Source organism: Rhinoraja longicauda, chromosome 28, assembly GCF_053455715.1.
Source record: "Rhinoraja longicauda isolate Sanriku21f chromosome 28, sRhiLon1.1, whole genome shotgun sequence".
Taxonomy (NCBI): Eukaryota; Metazoa; Chordata; class Chondrichthyes; order Rajiformes; family Arhynchobatidae; genus Rhinoraja; species Rhinoraja longicauda.
In genome coordinates, this window is record NC_135980.1 from 6,975,163 (window position 1) to 6,996,740 (window position 21,578).

General features: G+C 48.9%; 1 protein-coding gene across 6 annotated transcripts in view; it reads right to left on the reverse strand.

The window, feature by feature from the left end:
- LOC144607165 (transducin-like enhancer protein 4) overlaps positions 1-21,578 on the reverse strand; it is a 567,195-nt gene that overhangs the window by 32,178 nt on the left and 513,439 nt on the right. For all 6 annotated transcript variants that reach the window (XM_078423813.1, XM_078423817.1, XM_078423814.1 and 3 more), the window contains 6 exons: positions 12,377-12,430; positions 10,462-10,617; positions 8,807-8,936; positions 7,064-7,239; positions 2,937-3,013; positions 920-1,169 (listed from right to left, as the gene is read on the reverse strand). In XM_078423813.1, the coding sequence (XP_078279939.1) occupies positions 920-1,169; positions 2,937-3,013; positions 7,064-7,239; positions 8,807-8,936; positions 10,462-10,617; positions 12,377-12,430 (843 nt within the window). The remainder of the gene's footprint in view (positions 1-919; positions 1,170-2,936; positions 3,014-7,063; positions 7,240-8,806; positions 8,937-10,461; positions 10,618-12,376; positions 12,431-21,578) is intronic.

Below are 21,578 nucleotides of genomic sequence, written 5' to 3' on the forward strand. Positions count from 1 at the left end.
CGAGATGCTGCATGACCCTCGGCAAGTTTACTTTAGTTTAGTTTAGAGATGCAGGCGCCGTAACAGGCCCACTGGCCCTCCGAGTCCGTGCCGACCAGCGATCCCCACACACTAACACTATCCCACACACACACCAGGGACAATTTTACCCAAGCCAATTGACCTACAAACCTGTGCGTCTTTGGAGTGTGGGAGGAGACCGGGAAAACCCGCTCAGGTCAGGGGGGGAGAATGTTCAAACTCCGCACAGGGATCGAACCCGGGCCTCCGGTGCCGAGAGGCACCAATTCTACCGCTGCGCCACCGTGCCGCCCTGAAGCGGTTGGATTTTGTTTTCCTTCCAACCACGTGTTCTTCCCAATGTGGAGGAACCGTTGGCATAAAAGCAGCACCTGCGGTTGCTCGTTATCATAGAAACATAGAAAATAGGTGCAGGAGTAGGCCATTCGGCCCTTCGAGCCTGCACCGCCATTCAATATGATCATGGCTGATCATCCAGCTCAGTAACCTGTACCTGCCTTCTCTCCATACCCCCTGATCCCTTTAGCCACAAGGGCCACATCTAACTCCCTCTTAAATATAGCCAATGAACTGGCCTCAACTACCTTCTGTGGCAGAGAATTCCACAGACTCACCACTCTCTGTGTGAAGAAATGTTTTCTCATCTCGGTCCTAAAAGACTTCCCCCTTATCCTTAAGCTGTGACCCCTGGTTCTGGACTTCCCCAACATCGGGAACAATCTTCCAGCATCTAGCCTCTCCAACCCCTTAAGAATTTTATATGTTTCAATAAGATTCCCCCTCTGTCTTCTAAATTCCAGCGAGTATCATGCAGATTGAGAGAGAACCCAGCTTCCAGGCGATTGCAAAGATGCCCGTAGAAAGATGCGAGATAAGAGAAAGATAACAGCAGCCTTACCAGACAATCCAGCTGTGAGACGGGGCTTCTGTTTCCGGGCTGGCTGATGTCCCACACCTTCACGCAGCCCTTGCCGCCCGTGTACACGTGCTTGGTGAAGTTGCTGACGGCCACGGCGCACACCACTTCCCCGTGCGGGAGGTTGTTGATCTGCCGGGCGTGCCGGGGAATGCCCGCGCCGGTCAGCGCGTCCGTCGGGAATGCCACGGGCTGCATCTGGCGGTCCGCGCCGACGTGGAATGAGTAGGCGCTGCAGGAACGGGGGGGGGGGGGGGTCGGAGAGAGAAGACACAAGAACCGTAAGTTGTGTAGGAAAATACCTGCCGACGCTGGTGCAAATCAAAGGTATCTCGGAACGCTGGAGAAGGCTCTCGACCCAAAACGTCACCCCTTCCTCCTCTCCTGAGACGCTGCCTGACCCACCGAGCTACTCCAGCATTTTGTGATACACAAGAACTGTAGGATAGCTGGTCCAGAACCAGGGGGTCACAGTTTAAGAATAAGGGGGAGGTCATTTAGGACTGAGATGAGGAAAAACTTTTTCACCCAGAGAGTCGCGAATCTGTGGAATTCTCGGCCACAGAAGGCAGTGGAGGCCCAATTTGCTGGATGTTTTCAAGAGAGAGTTAGATTTAGCTCTTAGTGCTAAAGGAATCAAGGGATATGGGGGAAAAGCAGGAAAGGGGAACTGATTTTAGATGATCATGTCGCCGCCATGATCATATTGAACGGCGGCACTGGCTCGACGGGCCGAATGGCCTACTCCTGGAAACCTATTTTCTATGTTTCTGTGGTGGAAGGCTTCCAACTGATCAGAAATGAGATCATCTTCGCTCCTGCAATACTCCCTACAAATACTTTCCTAGCCAGAACGCACAACACCAGATTCTGCGACAGTTTCTTCCCAGCTGTTATCAGCCAACCTCTCACCAATTGTAGATCATAAGATCATAAGTGGTAGGAGTAGAATTAGGCCATTCGGCCCATCAAGTCTACTCTGCCATTTAATCATGGCTGATTTATCTCTCCCTCTACACCCCATTCTCCTGCCTTCACCCCATAACCTCTGACACCCGTACTAATCAAGAATCTATCTATCTCTGCCTTAAATATCTCCACTGACTTTGCCTCCTCAGCCTGCTGTGGCAAATAATTCCACAGATTCACCACCCTCTGACTAAAGAAATGTCTCCTCATCTCCTTCCTAAAAGAAGTTTAGACTTTACTTTAGAGATACAGCGTGGAAACAGGCCCCCCCGGCCCACGCCGATCTGATCACTCCGTACATTAGCACTCACCTACACAATAAATACAATTTACAATTTTTACCGAAGCCAATCAACCTACAAACCTGCACTTCTTTGGAGTGTGGGAGGAAACCGGAGCACCCGGAGAAAACCCACGCAGTCACAGGGAGGACATACAAACTCCGTACAGACAGTACCCGTAGTCAGGATCGAACTCTGGTATCTTGCGCCGTAAGGCAGAAACTCCACCGCAGGGACAATTTACAGAGGCCAATTAGAGGCTGCGTGTCTTTGGGATGTGGGAGGAAAGACATGCGACCGTGGGAAGAAAGTGCAAACCAAAGATACTAGAGGAGCAAGATGAACCATTCTGTTGAAATCGCCTATACTGAAGTGTAGTACGCAAAGGAGCGGAACGTCTGCCATTTTAGTAGGCAAAACCCGCCATTCGCTATGCCTCTCGCAGTGTAATCAGTGTTTTGTGGGAACAGTATGTGTGATGATATCATAAATTGCAGAATATATCTCGTCTATCAATTCCCAGATTTTTGTTATTTTTCTTTTAAAATGTTTCTGCAAGTTTCTGCCTACTAAAATGGCGCCATGACTTACTACGGTCTTTAGGGTCGAGTGGTCTGTTATGTTTGGTGCAAACTCAGCAAAGACAGCGCCCGAGGTGGGGATGGGACCTGGGTCTCTGGCGCTGTGAGGCAGCAGCTCCACCAGCTGCCCTAAAGGTTCGGGATGGCTTTTCGTCTCGCGCTACTTACGGCTTCCCTGTCGTTGCTGCTGACAGGCTCCCAGGAAGTCCAGCAGCTCGCTTGTGCGTGTGATGTTCAAATCCAGCCTAGGCAGACCAAACAACAGCAGGAGATTAACACCACTTCTTTACATAGACAATGAAGGCAATGTAGAAACACGGATCCACAGAGGCTGGTTTACAAAGGAAAAAGGCACAAACTGCTGGACTAACTCAGCCAGTCAGGCAGCATCAATAGACAATAGACAATAGGTGCAGGAGTAGGCCATTCAGCCCTTCGAGCCAGCACCGACATTCAATGCGATCATGGCTGATCACTCTCAATCAGTACCCCGTTCCTGCCTTCTCCCCATACCCCCTCACTCCGCTATCCTTAAGAGCTCTATCCAGCTCTCTCTTGAAAGCATCCAACAAACTGACCTCCACTGCCTTCTGAGGCAGAGAATTCCACACCTTCACCACTCTCTGACTGAAAAAGTTCTTCCTCATCTCCGTTCTAAATGGCCTACCCCTTATTCTCAAACTGTGGCCCCTTGTTCTGGACTCCCCCAACATTGGGAACATGTTTCCTGCCTCTAATGTGTCCAATCCCCTAATTATCTTATATGTTTCAATAAGATCCCCCCTCATCCTTCTAAATTCCTCGTTACTCCAGCATCGCTGGGAGAACGTGGACAATTGACGTTTCAGTTCGACAATTATCCTTTCATGTCAGTCTTCCCCTTCTCATTCTTTTCAGATTTTTTAAAACTTTTAGATATACAGAGCGGAAGCAGGCCCTTCAGCCCGGTGAGTCCGTGCCGCTGAACTGTCCGATTCACTGGGGACAATTTTGCAGTTTTACCAAAGCCAATTAACCTACAAACCTGTACGTCTTTGGAAAGTGGGAGGAAACCGGAGCACCCGGAGAAACCCCACGCGGGCACATGGAGAACGTACAAACTCCATACAGACAGCACCTGTAGTCAGGATCGAACCCGGGTCCCTGGCACTGAAAGCCAGCAACTCTACCGCTGCGCCACCGTGCCATCCTAAATACTTTAAATGGCCAACAAAGAAAATGTAGAAACAAGGATCTGCAGATGCTGGTTTACAACAAAAAAAAAGCACAAAGTTCTGGAGTAACTCAGCAGGTCAGGCAGCATCTCTGGAGAACATGGACAGTTGACATATCGGGTCGATAGTTGTCCTTTGATGTCAGTCTTCCCCTTCTCATTTATTCTGGGCTTGGCCCTGTGAATGACAACTTTGCTTAGCATTTCACTCTGTCCTCTCTGTAAACCTGGAATCAGAAGCATTAGGACCCAGGGGAAGCTCAATGAAGTCTCCAATATGTTGCTGGCTCCTTGTAGAGTGACATATTCAGCCCTATTCCCCCCCACTCCAAGCAGACACACAAAATCACCCGCCCAATACTTGATCTCCAAAGCTCTTCCCAGGAGCAGCTGCCTTACAGCGCTTGCAGCGCCAGAGACCCCGGTTCGATCCCGACTATGGGTGCTGTACTGTACGGAGTCTGTGCATCCTCCACGTGTATGCGTGAGCTTTCTCCGAGATCTTCGGTTTCCTCCCACAGTCCAAAGACGTACAGGTTTGTCGGTTAATTGGCTTGCTATAAGTGTAAGTTGTCCCGAGAGTGTGTAGGTTTGTGTTAATGTACGGGACAGGCAGCATCTGTGGAAAATATGGATAGGCGATGTTTCAGGTCAGGGCCCTTCTTCAGTCAATCCATGTTCTCCACAGATGCTGCCTGACCCACTGAGTCACTCGACATTTGCACCTCTTTTTTTGGATTCAAATGCAAGTTATTGTTACGCTGCCAAACGTGTTTCCAGGCTTGGAACCGTGCCTTGCAGAACAGTGTTGTATTTAAACCTGACAGAAAAACCACAAAGAAGCACAGCTTACCACTTAGATGAGCGTGACTCAAAGCTTCCTTAAGTTTCCTCAGGGACTGAACTCGGTTGTAACACTCAGCTATTAAATGCTCGGCAAATGGCACACTGTCGGGAACGAGACACTTGCCTTTCCTTCCAAAGGCAGGATGAGGCACAGGGTAAAGGGTTGTAGTCAGCAGGCTATGGTTCAGCAGTAGAGTTGCTGCCTTACAGCGAATGCAGCGCCGGACACTCAGGTTCGATCCTGACTACGGGCGCCGTCTGTACGGAGTTTGTACGTTCTCCCCGTGACCTGCGTGGGTTTTCTCCGAGATCTTCGGTTTCCTCCCACACTCCAAAGACGTACAGGTTTGTAGGTTAATTGGCTGGGCAAATGTAAAAATTGTCCCTAGTGGGTGTAGGATAGTGTTAATGTGCGGGGATCGCTGGGCGGCGCGGACCCGGTGGGCCGAAGGGCCTGTTTCTGCGCTGTATCTCTAAATCTAAACGAAAAATCTTTAAAAATCCAACCAGTCTGAAGACGGGTCTCGACTCGAAGCATCATCCATTGCTAATCCCCAGAGATGCTGCCTGTCCCGCTCAGTTACTCCAGCATTTTGTGTCTGTCTTTGGTGTACAACCAGCATCGGCAGTTCCTTCATACACATCTAACGTGGGCCCTCCCCCACAAGTTCCCAAGTACCTGTGTTTCCCATTAAAGCAAAGAACTGAGCCTATAATCCCGAGAGGCGTTGCAATCAGATTCCCAGTAGCTCTAACCAGCTCAATGGGTAAACATTTCAGTCACATTCACAGAAACAACAACTCATTTTTATGCATCCGAATTCTGATCCCAGGCACAATAAGGACTCCCCGAGTTATAAAAGGAGGCACATGAATCAAAGTCATTCATGAAGTTTGCTCGGATATTCTTTGGTCCCATGAGTCAGAAGCCCAGAGAATAAAACAGCTTTGTATTTGAAATGAGTTTACAATCTCGCCAAGAGTCTGCAGAATGGTTGGGGATGAAAGACTAATGCAGAAGAGGCTGATGCCTGGACATTTTTTGTTATAAACCAAATACAAAACTACAGAGACATAAAATTTAAATCCAGGATCCTCTCAAATTGGTAAATGCTCAGAGTTCAGAGATACAGCGCGGAAACAGGCCCTTTTCGGCCCACCGGGTCCGCGCCGCCCAACGATCCCCGCACACTAACACTATCCTACACCCACAAGGGACAATTTTTACATTTACCAAGCCAATTAACCTACAAACCTGTACGACTTTGGAGTGTGGGAGGAAACCGAAGATCTCGGAGAAAACCCACGCAGGTCACGGGGAGAATGTACAAACTCCGTACAGACAAGCACCCACAGTCGGGATCGAACCCGGGTCTCCGGCGCTGCATTCGCTGTAAGGCGGCAACTCTACCGCTGCGCCACCGTGACCGCCAATGTTTGGCGGTATCCCGACAGATCTTGGGTTGTCCGATTTAAAGACTAAAGATCTCCTTTCAAAATCTCATATACCAAGACCATTGCTCATATTGTTGACAAAAGGTGTCGGAGTGCATATCAATTAAGAATTAAGCTGCACTTATCAATAAGATAGACACAAAGTACTGGAGTAATTCAGCGGGCCAGGCAGCATCTCTGGAGAAATAGGACGGGTGACATTCTGGGTCGGGTCCCCTCTTCGGTCTCGAAACCCGGGCCGAAACATCACCCATCCTTTGTCTCCAGATAGACACAAAATGCTGGAGTAACTCAGCGGGACAGGCAGCATCTCAGGAGAGAAGGAATGGGTGACGTTTCGGGTCGAGGCACTTCTTCAGACTGATGTCATGGGGAGAGGGAGATACATAGAACTCTCGTCGGAGAGAGGAGAGGTTCTTGTGTCGGAAATGTGTGGGGAGAGAAGCCCAAAGAAGAAAGTCACAAGCATTCCTTAACCCCTTGGGCAGACATTTCATTAAACGCAAAACGTTTATTAGACAATCAAAGGGACACGACCCAAAACGTCACCCATTCCTTCTCTGCAGAGATGCTGCCTGTCCCGCTGAGTTACTCCAGCTTTTTGTGTCTATCTTCGGTTTAAACCAGCATCTGCAGTTCCTTCTTACACATTAGAAAATCGAGCTTTCGATATTAAACTTTCCCCTCTCCTCTTTGCTACATTGAAGGATCACGGTACATTCTGAGCTCGTGCGTTTAGTGTCCCAAAGTTGTTTCAGTGCAAGAGGAGCGAGGAACCTACCACAGAAGAGCGGCCAAACGTAGAGGCCGTGGCGCCGCCGTTGAGCTGAGGGGAGGCAAAGTGCAGCCCCCCGTAGGCATTGGCACCGGCCATCCCACCGTTCACCGCAGTGTGGACCATCCCAAACGGCACCGGGAAAGCACCCTGCACCGACAGCGGAGTCTTCAACCCTAGAGCTGAAGGAGAAACCACACGTCAGCCACAGTCAGAGCCATAGTCACGCAGCGCAGAAACGCAGTAGGAAGGACCCGCGGATGCTGGCTTACACCGAAGGTAGACACGCAATGCTGGGGTAACTCAGCGGGTCAGGCAGCATCTCTGGAGGAAAGGAAAAGGCAACGTTTCAGGTCTTCAGGCAATCTGAAGAGTCTCGAGCCAAAACGTCACCTGTTCCTTTTTCCAGAGATGCGGCCTCACCTGCTGAGTTACTCCAGCATTGTGTGTCTATCTTCAGCACAGATAACAGCCCATTCAACCCAACGCGTCCATGCCAACCATGACGCCATATTTAAGTGAGTCCTAATTGCCTGCGTTCGGCCCATATCCCTCTAAACCATTCCTCTCCAGGGCAGCACAGAGGCACAGCGATAAAGCTGCTGCCTCACAGCGCCAGAGACCCAGGTTACATTGTTGTTCGTCCTTCGGGTTCGAAGATGACAATGACTTCACTTTCAGTTGGAGGATTGGTGACTGTGGGTCCGGAAGTGACTGGTGAGGCCAATCCGGGCCCGGGAGGCACGCCCACATGTAGGACACAAGTGGATGGGTGCTGCAGTGGAAGTGGAGGTAGCCCGGGCCTTGCGCGCGGTGCGTTTCCTCTGGGCCTCTGCAGTGCGTCGGTTCTCTGCTGCACGGGCTCCTGTGGTGAGCTTGCTACGCCAGGTTGGACGGTCCAGAGCAAGAGACTCCCAAGTGCTGAGGTTGATGTCCAAATCTTTGAGGGACACTTTGAGGCAGTCCTTAAACCGTTTCTTCTGTCCTCCTACTGAGTGCTTGCCCTGACACAGTTCTCCATACAGAAGCTGTTTTGGCAGTCGACTCTTGGGCATCCTGACCTCGAGTGCTGTCTGTACTGAGTTTGTACGTTCGCCCTTGGACCACTTGGGTTTTCTCTGGGTGCTCCGGTTTCCTCCCACGTTCCAACGAGGTGCAGCATTGTAGGTTAATCGGCATCTTGTAAATTGCCCTCGTGCGCAAGTGGTCCAACAAAGAACTTGGGTAATGTTCGATCGATGGTCAGCGTGGACTCAAAGATCCATGTATCTCTCCAAATGTCTTTTAAATGTTGTTATTGTCCCTGCCTCCTCTGGCTGCTAGTTCCATGTACAGAGCACCCTCTGTGTGGAAAAGTTGCCCCTCAGCTTCCTAGCAAATATACCTCTTTCAGCTTAAACCCATGACCTCCATTTCATGAATGGCTTACCCTGGCGGAAAAAAATCTGTCTCTGTGCTCTCCGTGATTTTATATTTAAGATCACCCCTCAGCCTCCTGCACTCCAAGGAATGAAGTCCCGCATGGACTTCATGTGGTGGACCTGTCGTAGTGTTATCTGAACTGTTCGGACAGCACGCCAAACAGCTTTGCACTGTACCTCGATGCATGTGGCAATTATTATAAACCTAGATTGGTTTGCATTCCCGCAGTAAAAGCACAGCGTGTGTAGAATTGGAGCTCCAGCCGCGAGCTTAAGGCAGAAACGTTAGTAAACGGGATGAACACTGAGATGAGGAAGGTGGAGTTACCGAGAGGGTCTGTCCCTGCCTTGCCAGCCGCTGGGCAGTGCTGGGAGGTCCCGCTGGTGCTGGGCGTTGCTGAGTCGCTCCTGGACGCTGGCCCGCTGGACTTAAGGCCAGGTGTGCTGGACTTCTCATTCTGATATCAAGAACACAAACAACACAGTTAGAAAGTCCTTTACGTTCGTACGTTCCAGGAGCGGAATTAGGCTATTCGGCCCATCAAGTCTGCCCCGCCGTTCAACCGTGGCCGATCTATCTCTTTCCCGCTCAGCCCCATTCTCCTGCCTTCTCCCCGTAACCCCTGACACCCCTTTAAAAAGCACAGCTTTTGCAAATCCACAACAGGTAGAATGGACTGGGATGGGTAGACACCAGAGGCAGCACTTTAGGTAGAACATAGACTGCACTGCAGGGGAACGGGCCCCACAGCCCACAATGACCTAGCCTGGTCCCAAGAGGAATTAATCTTCGCTGCCTGCATGTGATCCATATCCCTCCGTTCCTTGCATATCCATGTTCCTATCTAAAAGCCTCTTTAATACCGCTAATCCCTGACGAGGCGTTCCCAACATCCTCTATGTAAAAAATGTGCCCTGCACTTCTCCTTTAAACTTCGCCCCTCTCACCTTAAAGCCCTGTAGTCTCTGATATTTTCATCATGGGGAGGTAAAAAGGCACTGGCTGTCTATTCCTCTCATGACTTTTGTAGTTGTATCAGGTCTTGCCTCAACCTCTGGTATTGCAGAGAAAGCAATCCAAGTATGTCCAACCTCTCCTTACAGCTCAAACTTTCCAATCCAGACATCATTCTGGTAAACACCTTCTGCGCCCTCCCCAATGTCTCCACATCATTCGTGAAATGGGGTGACTAAAATTGCATACAATACCCCAAACGCAGCCGAACCGAAGTGCTATTAAAGTGCATCATGACTTCCTGACTCTTATGCTCAATGCCCTGACCAATGAAGGCAAGCATACCAGATGCCTTCTCTGTTACTCTAACTACTTGTGTTGCCACTTTCCAGTAATGATGGACTCTGTCCTCAATATCTCTCCATACATTAATGTTAAGGTCTTGCCATTATTTGTGTACCTTCCCCTTACTTTCGACCTCCCAAAGTGCGACCCCTCGCAGTTGCTGGGATTAAACTCCAGCTGCCCGTGATCTGTATCGCACTGTACATTTTGACAGTCTTCCTCACTGTCCGTAACTCCGGCAGTGTGGGTGTCCTGCGGACATTTTAGAGGCGAGGACACGTGGACAAGGGAAAGGGGGGGGGGGGGAGATCAGGATTGGACACGTTAGAGGCAGGAAACATGTTCCCAATGTTGGGGGAGTCCAGAACAAGGGGCCACAGTTTAAGAATAAGGGGTAGGCCATTTAGAACTGAGATGAGGAAAAACTTTTTCAGTCAGAGAGTTGTGAATCTGTGGAATTCTCTGCCTCAGAAGGCAGTGGAGGCCAATTCTCTGAATGCATTCAAGAGAGAGCTAGATAGAGCTCTTAAGGATAGCGGAGTCAGGGGGTATGGGGAGAGGGCAGGAACGGGGTACTGATTGAGAATGATCAGCCATGATCACATTGAATGGCGGTGCTGGCTCGAAGGGCCGAATGGCCTCCTCCTGCACCTATTGTCTATTGAAAGGGAGGAGAGACTTACCGCAGCCGGCTCTTTGCTTTTTAGCGGAGGTGGGGTGCAGCTTGTTGTGACCAGAGACGTGGGACTGTTCACCTGAGTCTTTCTCCTCACGTGAAGCTTGTCGAGTCCGTTCTCGTGCGCTGCCTGCGAGGGGCTACTGCGAGGAGACGATGGCTCCTGAAACGTGAAGCAATTCAGAGATTTAGAGAGGGGCAGCAGAGAAACAGGCCCTTTGGCCCACCGAGTTCATGCTGACCACTGATCACCCGCTCACACCATTTGTTTTTTTTTACTTGCAAGCAAGCAAAAGTTGGGCCGAGGGGCCTGTTTCCATGGCGACGTGACTCTACCGCAAGGGACCAGCCACACCATGAAAACCTTTACGCCAACCCAAAAAAGGTAGGGCTTTAATTATCAAATTTACCACAGGATAGTGTAGGAGAAAAACTGCAGGTGCTGGTTAAAATCGAAGGTAGACACAAAATGCTGGAGTAACTCAGCGGGTCAGGCAGCATCTCGGGAGAGAAGGAATGGGTGACGAGGACCCGAAACGTCACCCATTCCTTCTCTCCCGAGATGCTGCCTGACGCGCTGAGTTACTCCAGCATTTTGTGTCCACCTGTTTACCACAGGATAGAACTGGTTTTACGAGCAAAAGCATTGTCACAAATGTCAAAGCTTTTATGTTATAAACCATACTTTAGTCTATATTAGTCACTGGCTATGAGTAAAAACTACCATCGAAATAACTTTGGCCTCAGGTTCGTTGTGGTCATTTCAGCTATGGTTTCTGAAATGGTGATGTTTTGTGTCAAAGTAGAAGACCGGAACATTGCAATATTTCACAAACAGATGGAAAGGAGAGACGGACATTGTGGCAAGCTAGATGGTGGACTGACTGAAGTACAGAAGATATTAAAAATAACTGGCAGGGGTGTGAATACAGTGAAACCACTGCTACTAATTGGGAAGTCCAGAACAATGGAGGAGAACCTAAAATTCAGAGTCATGCCTGCAAGAATTGATATTATGGAAAAATGCAGGGTCCATAGACTGTGAGAGCACTAATCTGTCACATTCTCATTGAATGGCAGTAAAGGATTTAGATTTATTATTTTTTTAGAGATACAGCGCGGAAACAGGCCCTTCGGCCCACCGAGTCCGCGCCGCCCAGCGATCCCCGCACACTAACACTATCCTACACACACTAGGGACAATTTTTACATTTACCCAGTCTATTAACCTACATACCTGTACGTCTTTGGAGTGTGGGAGGAAACCGAAGATCTCGGAGTAAACCCACGCAGGTCACGGGGAGAACGTACAAACTCCGTACAGACGGCGCCCGTAGTCAGGATCGAACCTGAGTCTCCGGCGCTGCATTCGCTGTAAGGCAGCAACTCTACCGCTGCACCACCGTGCCGCCACAAGGTGATGAAGGAGATGAAGAAGCTTTTATCATATATATACAGCCGGAAACAGGTCTTTTTGGCCCTCCAAGTCCGTGCCGCCCAGCGATCCCCGTACATTAACACTATCCTACACCCACTAGGGACAATTTTTACATTTACCCAGCCAATTAACCTACATACCTGTACGTCTTTGGAGGTCCAGTGGTCAACGTCAATCATGACAAAGCTTTGACCAACTTTAAAATGACAAAGAGGAGACACAAGGAACTGCTGATGCTGCTGCTGCCACCTTGAGCAAACTTACAAAGTGCTGGAGTAACACAGTGCGTCGGGCAGCATACATGGAGGGAATGGATAGGCAATGTTTCAGATCGAGATCCTTCTTCAGACCGATGAAGGATCCCGACCCGAAACATCACCTTACCATTCCCCCTACAGATAGATGCTGCCTGACCCACTGAGTTACTACGGCACCTGGTATTTGGCTCAAATGACAAAGTCTTGTTTTACAAAACTTTACTGACCTCATTGGAAACATCAACGACAAGGTTATCGTCACTCTTGTCATCATCGCTGTCCTGTAAAAAAGCCGAAAGAAAGGTATTAAACACCTTCACGGTGAACTCGGTTGAAGTTCCGATTACTTCAATCACAGTACGATCGATTAACTGCCAGAACATTGCCCAACCCACACGCAGCCAAGCCCTGTGGTCGTGATGGGAAAATGGTACAATGGTAACACTGAATAGGAAGTGGGTAAATAAATCACCATCCTTGGAAGGGCACGCCTTGGAATGGATGGAGACAAAGAAGGCCAGGATCTAGCTATAGCTAGCTATAGCATAGCTAGATCCTGGCCTTCTTTCTCTCCATCCATTCCAAGGAGTGCTCTTTTGGTTACCATCCATCCACTCAAGATTAAAGTCTATGTTGTAGATGTCCCTGGTCAAAGAGCTAGAACTGCAGGGCCTTCAGTATGAGTTCATAAAGCTGGAAGATGCATTTCTTTCATTATGTTGGGTCTGTGGTGCTGATCACAGAAAGTGAGCCCATGCACCAGATTGTTGAACTGCAGAACAAGGCTTAAGGCTGAGCCAATACCGCCAACTGCACATTGAGTTATAGAGGCATACAGCACAGCCATGATCACATTGAATGGTGGTGCTGGCTCGAAGGGCCGAATGGCCTACTCCTGCACTATTGTCTATTGTCTATTGAAACAGGCGCATCAGCCCAACTTGCCCACACCGACCAACATGCACTAGTCCCACATGCCTGCGTTTGGCCCATATCCCTCCAAACCTACCCTATCCATGTACCTGTCAAAATGGTTGTTAAACTTTGCGATAGTACCTGCCTCAGCTACCTCCTCCAGCAACTTGTTCCATACACACACTGCCCTCTGCGTGATAATGGTACCCCTCAGGTTCCTACTAAATCTTTCCCCCCCCACAACTTAAACCTATGTCCTCTGGTTCTCGATTCCCTTACTCTGAGCAAGAGACTGTGCATTTCCCCTATCTATCCCCCTCATGATTTTGTACACCTCTATAAGATCACCCCTCATCCTCCTGCGCTCCAAGGAATAGAGTCCCAGCCTGCTCAACCACTTCCCATAACTCAGGCCCACAAGTTTCAAGGCGGATGCTCACTTACATTCGAGCCAAGCTGTTTCTACAACACAAAACAAAGTGGTCATTTATTAGAGATTGGATTTAATGAAATGGGGCTGGAGGGAGATGAAGGGAGAGCAGGGAAAATACTGCTACTAGAAAAACTACCCAATCCATCAAAAGAAGCCCGTATATAATCCTCTCCCCTGCAAAGTTGATTAAAGACGGCAGTTTGCACACACTACTGAAATGACCGAGAGTCCAGAGGCCCAGGTTCGATCCTGGTCTCGTGAGGAGTTTGCACTTTCTCCCAGTGACCACGTGGGTTTCCTTCCACATCAACAAAAAAGTGTGGGTTTGTCAGCTTATTTGGCTTCTGTAAATTGCCCCAAGTGGATACGAAAGTAGAATTAACGTGCAAAGATGATTGGTGGTTGGTGTGGACTCGGTAGGCTGAAGGGCCTGTTACATGCTGTTATCTTTCAATCAATTCAGTCTATTGATCAAAAAAATAGACACTCCCTGAACAGCAGTGCTCAGACACAAAGCGAGTAATTCAGTAATCCCCAAACATAATATAATTTCTGTGCCCAGCCTAATTTATTTTCCAGTGAGTCGTTACTGCTCCATAAACTAAAACCCATCTGCTGCGTAAAACAAGGAGCTATTTTTCATACAGATATCCGCTCAGTAAATATCACCTGGCACAGCTGTACCTGTATGTACACACAGGGTTGAGCCATCAAGACAGGTTGACGTTTCCTGACTTTCAGGTCACCCTGGCACAAACTAATGCTCCTACTTCTTCAGCAAGCCAACTGGCTTTCATCCGAGCTACAGAACATAACTCTGTCGGCCTTGGTTCAGTGGATGGCATCCTAACCTCAAGAATCAGGTGGTAAGGGAGTCAAGCAGACAAAGTAAAAGGGCGCCAGAGTGTTGTGGAGGGAGAACGATGGTAAAGATAGACACAAAGTGCTGGAGTAACTCAGCGGCTCAGGCACCATCACTGGAGAAAAATTTGTGGAAGGACGTCCTTGCTATTGAGGCAGTGCAGCGTAGGTTCATGAGGTTAATCCCCGGGATGGCGGGACTGTCATATGAGGAAAGATTGGAAAGACTGGGCTTGTACTCGCTGGAATTTAGAAGGATGAGGGGGGATTTTGGAAAAACATATAAAATTATAAAAGGACTGGACAAGCTAGATGCAGGAAAAATGTTCCCAATGTTGGGGGAGTCCAGAACCAGGGGCCACAGTCTAAGAATAAAAAGGAAGGCCATTTAAAACTGAGATGAGAAAAAAAAAGTTTTCACCCAGAGAGTTGTGAATTTGTGGAATTCTCTGCCACAGAGGGCAGTGGAGGCCAATGCACTGAATGAATTTAAAAGAGAGTTAGATAGAGCTCTAGGGGCTAGCGGAATAAAGGGATATGGGGAGAAAACAGGCACGGGTTACTGATTGTGGATGATCAGCCATGAACGCAATGAATGGCGGTGCTGGCTCGAAGGGCCAAATGGCCTCCTCCTGCACCTATTTTCTATGTTTCTATGTTATAAAGGATGGGTGATGTTACGAGTCAGGACCCTTCTTCAGACTGGAAACTTGACCCGAAAGGTCACCCATCCTTTTTCTCCAGAGATGCTGCCTGAGTTATCCAGCATTTTGTGTCTATCTTTGGTATTAACCAGCACCTGCAGTTCTTTGTTTCGACCTGTTTGTGATAGCTTGCTGTGCGCGACATTTCCTGCGCTACAATACTCACTATACTTCAAGACAAACCCGACCTGGTTAAAGCTTAGTTTAGAAATTCAGCATGGTAACAGGCCCTTCGGTCCATCAAGTCCTCGCTGACCAGCGATCCCGTACACTAACACCATCCTACGCACAAAGGACAATGGAATGTGACAGACTCCGTACAAACAGTCAGGATCGAACATGAAATGCACTCTGCCGCTGCGCCACCGTGCCATCCAAAAAGTATACGTCTAAGTCCGTAGCACCTGTGTAATCACCTTCTTATATCACCTCCAAAGACGTACAGGTATGTAGGTTAATTGGCTGGGTAAATGTAAAAATTGTCCCTAGTGGGTGTAGGATAGTGTTAATGTATGGGGATCACTGGGCGGCACGGACTTGGAGGGCCGAAAAGGCCTGTTTCCGGCTGTATATATATGATATGATATGATATATCAATCGGGCTCTCATCCCCAGAGTAAGAAGGGCAGTGGCAAGCTGATTTTGTATTTTAAACTCCACTCGAGTCAGTTCAGAGTGTTTACACTCATCTCCTTGTGGCCTCAGGCACATCCTCCTCAGCTGGGCAGGGCACAACGGCAGCTTCCTGAGGTGAACAATGAAGTACTTTGTGTCCATGCGCTTTTTTTTGTTGCATTTGGAAAGTTCAACGGTCATTGCAGTTGGCCTTCAAACACCTACAATTTAATCTAATCAATTCATTTCAGCCGCCCCCTGCATTTGGGGGGAGGTTAGAGGAGGGGGGTGTTGGGGCAGAGAGCGAGGGTGTTGCTAGAAAACAGTCTGTTTCAGAGATTTCCGTCACGCTAAGCCACCTCAACTGCCCATGCGTCAAGAAACATGAAAATAAATACAGCCTTCATTTATTTACTTATTTTCTCCACCCGCACAAATTCCGTGTGAAAGGGTGTTGTTACTCTGTATCTCCGATGTTTGGACAGAGATTGTCAGGATGAATTTCCATGACCCAACCAGCCTTAATTTGTTAACCTTAACAACATAGAAACATAGAAAATAGGTGCAGGAGTAGGCCATTCGGCCCTTCGAGCCTGCACCGCCATTCAATATGATCATGGCTGATCATCCAACTCAGTATCCTGTACCTGCCTTCTCTCCATACCCCCTGATCCCTTTAGCCACAAGGGCCACATCTAACTCCCTCTTAAATATAGCCAATGAACTGGCCTCAACTACCCTCTGTGGCAGAGAATTCCACAGATTCACCACTCTCTGTCATATCATATCATATCATATATATACAGCCGGAAACAGGCCTTTTCGGCCCTCCAAGTCCGTGCCGCCCAGCGATCCCCGTACATTAACACACTATCCTACACCCACTAGGGACAATTTTTTAAAAACATTTACCCAGCCAATTAACCTACATACCTGTACATCTTTGGAGTGTGGGAGGAAACCGAAGATCTCGGAGGAAACCCACGCAGGTCACGGGGAGAACGTACAAACTCCTTACAGTGCAGCACCCGTAGTCAGGATCGAACCTGAGTCTCCGGCGCTGCATTCGCTGTAAAGCAGCAACTCTACCGCTGTGCTACCGTGCCGCCCTGTACCGTACCGTACCTGTCTTTCTCATCTCGGTCCTAAAAGACTTCCCCCTTATCCTTAAACTGTGACCAGGGCAAGACCTTCAGCGCCCGCAAGGTCGGATGCAGGAGACACCACCGAGACGCACAGATGGCCCGGCGAGGTGAAGGACGTCGGTTTAGTTTAGAGATACAGCGCGGAAACAGGCCCTTCGGCCCAAAGGGTTCATGCCGACCAGCGATCCCCGCACATTAACACTATCCTACGCCCACTAGGGACATTTTTTTAAACATTTACCAAGCCAATGAACCTACAAACCTGTGCGTCTTTGGAGAGTGGGAGGAAGCCGAAGATCTCGGAGAAAACCCCACGCAGATCACGGGGAGAACGTACAAACTCCGAACAGACAGCGCCCGTAGTCGGGATTGAACATGGGTCTCTGGCACTGCATTCGTGTAAGGCGGCAACTCTACCGCTGCGCCACCGTGACCTGGGGCCGATCCGGTCGAGGGCGATGGAGGACAGCCCTGCAGGAGCCCGGGGCTTACCGGCATCGGGAACCGCTCCAGTGGAGCGAACAATGGTGGCAAAACATGGCGGCGCACGCATTTGTAAATATGCAAAAAGAATTTCACTGTGCAGATGCACACGCGGCAAATAAAGAACCATTGACCAGGCGTACGTTCCCAAAGCTCTTGTCAGTCTTGAAGAAGGGTTCCAACCCGAAACGTCACCTGTTCCGTTTCCCCAGAGATGCCGCCTGACCCGCTGAGTGACACCAGGTTTTTGTGACAATAAAACCCTCTTGACTCCGGAATTAGCATTCACTACAGTTGTTTAGCCAAACTTAATGTAGCGTTTAAATACAGGCTACCACAGTCGCAACTTGCATTTATGTAGTCCCAAGGCATTTCACAGGCAATTAACAAACGTTGACACAATGAGCATCAAAGTGTATTACGACCTGTAACCAAACGCTTAGTCAAAGGGTTAGGTTTTAAGTAACGTCTTAAAAAAAGGAGAGAAAAGCACCCTGGGAGACCACCCGTATTGAACGAAAGTTATTCATCTTCTCCTCGGTCTCACAGTATCTCGTTGCCACGGCACTAGAGTACCACCGCAAATGGGAAAGTAGAAGAGACTGCAATGCTGGAGTATGGAGCAGAAGCCAGAAGAAGCCAGCAGCATTTGTGGAGGCAGAGAGTGGCCCTACCATTGGGAAGGATGTACGGGAGTCTGAAAAAAGTAACGATGATAAGGGAAACAGGCCATTGTCTAATGATGCTGCCTGACCCGCTGAGTTACTCCAGCATTTTGTGTCTTTCCTTTGGTAAACCAGCACCTGCGGTTCCTTTTTCTTCTACTCCGGGGATAGCCTTTATCTGGAACGAGCTGTCATGGGAAGCTATAGAGGTGAATACAATGACGACTTTTGAAAGACACCTGGACCAACATATGGATGGGAAGAGTTCAGAGGGATGCGGGCCAAACGCAGGCACGTGGGACTGGTCTAACATGCGCCGCCAGGCACGGGTGTTTTTATTCATCAGCAGTAAGATCAGACTGCTGCAAATAAACGCATTACACATGGCATTCTTTACTCTGACCTCAGCACCAGGTTTGGCAGCAGCCCTCTCCCAACCTGTCTGTAAAAATAGATACACGATGAGATCATCTTTCTGCCGGACAGCTGAAGCAACATTCATCAGGAAACACTCAGTTCCTGCGAGACCAGACTCACATCGGACCTATTTATGGATTCTCAGCCAACGGTTTGGAGAAGCCTAACCCTTTCACATCCCAGAGCTCAGGAGTAGCTGGCAGTGTTCAGGGGCACAGTCTCTCATCCCACAGTCCTGGGAGAGGCTCTCGGAAGGAGAGATGATTCTTAAGGAGTTAGAGAAGCCAATGTTCATACCGTCGGGTTGTAAGTTTGCCAAGTGAAATAGGAGGTGCTGTTCCTCCAATTTGCATTGGGCCTCACTCTGACAGTGCAGGAGGCCCAGGACAGAAAGGTCGGTGTGGGAATGGGAGTGGGAGTTAAAGTTTCCCCTAACTTTCAGCCTGAAGAAGGGTCTCGACCCGAAACGTCACCCGTTCCTTCTCTCCAGAGGTGCTGCCTGTCCCACTGAGTTACTCCAGCATTTTATGTCCATCTTTGGTGTAAACCAGCATCTGCGGTTCCTTCCTACACAAGATTATTCTTCACATCACCACAACCCGTGAGATTGCTCCACAATGCTTTAATTTGGGTTGAGCCCTTCTCACAGTTTAATTTAGTTTAGTTAAGTTTAGTTTAGTTTAGAGATACAGCGCGGAAACAGGACCTTCGGCCCATTGTGTCCGTGCCGACCCTGTACACTAGCGCTATCCTACACGTAATAGGGACAATTTACAACTTTTATAAGCCAATTAGCCTACAGACCCGAGTGTCTTTGGGGTGCGGGAGGAAACCGGAGCACCTGGAGAAAACCCATGGGGGTCACGGGGAGAACGTACAAACTCCGTATGGACAGCCCCCATCGTCAGGATTGAACCCGAGTCCCTGGCGTTGAAAGGCGGCAACTTTACCGCTGTGCTACCGTCCCGTCCCGTCCCGCCCCACTACAGCAAGCAGACTCAGGAGATAGCTCCACATTGCTCGAATTCACGCTGAGCCCGACTCACATTTAGTCGTCAGCTTATTGGGGTAGCGGAAATCAGCACTGCGTCACTTGGAAACAGGCCCTTCGGCCCACATTGTCCACGCCGACCCAGTTAGCATAATGGCACATTGGGCTTGTCCCACTTGCCTGCATTTGCCCCGTAGCCCCCTGAACCCTTCCTATCCACACATCCTTATAAATGTCTTTTTAAAGTTTTGTTCAGTTTAGTTTATCATTGTCACATGCACCGAGGTACAGAGTAAAGTTTTTTTGTTGCGTGCTGTCCAATCAGAGAAAGGTCGATACACGATTACAATCAAGCCGTCCACAGTGTACAGATACAGGGCAAAGGGAATAACATCTCATGCAAGATTAAGTCCAGAAAAGTCCGTTGTAATTGTATCCACTTCAATAGCTTCCTCTGGACTCTCGTTCCAGATACGGATGACTCCATGAGCAACAAAGATGCACAAAGGTTCCACTTAAATCTCTATCTTCTCACCTTAAAATTTTGGCCTTTAGTTTTAGAATCCTCTACCCTGGTAAAAAAGACACTTTATGTCCACCCATCATGATCTTACATTACCTGGTGATGCAGGAGGCCATTTGGCCCATCGCGTTCACGCTGGCTATTAAAATATTTCCATTAGTCCCGCTTATTTCTCTCTAAATGCTTATCTTATTCCTCCTGCCACCCAGCTATGCTAGGAGCATTTTACAATCATCTAGTAACCTACCACCATGTCTTTGGGCTACATAGAACAGTACAGCACAGGGATTGGCCCTTCGGCCCACAATGTCCATGCCGAGACATTGATGCCAAGCCAACTCTTATCTACCTGCACGTAATCCAAATCCCCCCCATTCCCTACATATCCACATGCCTATCCAAAAGTCTCTTAAAGTCACTTAAATATCACTACCATATCTGCCTCCATTACCAGCATATTCCAGGCACCCACCAACATCTGTGTAAAAAAACACTTGTCTCGTACATCTCCTTTAAACTTTACCCCTCTCACCTTAAAGTTAGGCCCTCGAGTATTTGATTTTTCCACCCTGGGGAAAAAGGTTCAGACTGTCTACCCTATCTATGCCTCTCGAAATTTTATATACTTTTGTCAGGTCTCCCCACAACCTTGGGCATTCCAGACGAAACAATCCAAGTCTGTCCAACCTTTCCCTGTAGACGATGCCCCCCTAATCCGTCCACGTTCTGGTGGACATTCTCTGCGCCCTTTCCAAAGCCTCCACACCCTTCCCGAAATGGGGTGGACAGAACTGCACATAATACTCCAAATGTGGCCCAATCAAAGCCTTATATTAAAACAAAAAGCTGCAACTTGACTTCCCGACTGAAACTCATTCCTGACAACTTCCTGACGTATACTCCATTGCCCTGACCAATGAAGGCAAGGATGTCATATGCCTTCTTTACTACCTGGTGATGTTGCCACTTTCAGGGAGTTGTGGACTTGGAGCCCAAGATCCCTCTGTACGTGGGAGGAAACTGGGGCACCCTTAGGAAACTCACACGGTCACAGGCGGAAGGTACAAGCTCCACACACACACCTCTGATGAGCGTTTGTCGGCACTGGGCCTGTACTCGTTGGGAGTTTAGAAGGGTGAGAGGGGGCCTCATTGAAACATACAGAATAGCGAAAGGCTTGGATAGAGTGGATGTGCAGAGGATGTTTCCACTAGTGGGAGAGTCTAGAACTAGGGGTCATAGCCTCAGAATTGAAGGACATTCTTTTAGGAAGGAGATGAGGAGAAATGTCTTTAGTCAGAGGGTGATGAATCTGTAGATTTCTTTGCCACAGAAGGCTGTGGAGGCCAAGTCAGTGGATATTTTTAAGGCAGAGATAGATAGATTCTTGATTAGTACGGGTGTCAGAGGTTATGGGGAGAAGGCAGGAGAATGGGGTTAGGAGGGAGGGATAGATCAGCCAGATAGATTGAAGGGCGGAGTAGGCTTGACGGGCCGGATGGCCTAATTCTACTACCCCTTATGACAGCACAAGGAGCGTGGATCGAACCTGGAGCACTGGAGCTGTGCGGCCGCAGCACTGACTGCTGAACCACCACGTTAGTGTTGGGCAACAGAGGGAGTGTGGGGGGCTGAACAGTTGGGTAATGAAACCTCCAGACGACAAGGCGTGGGGAA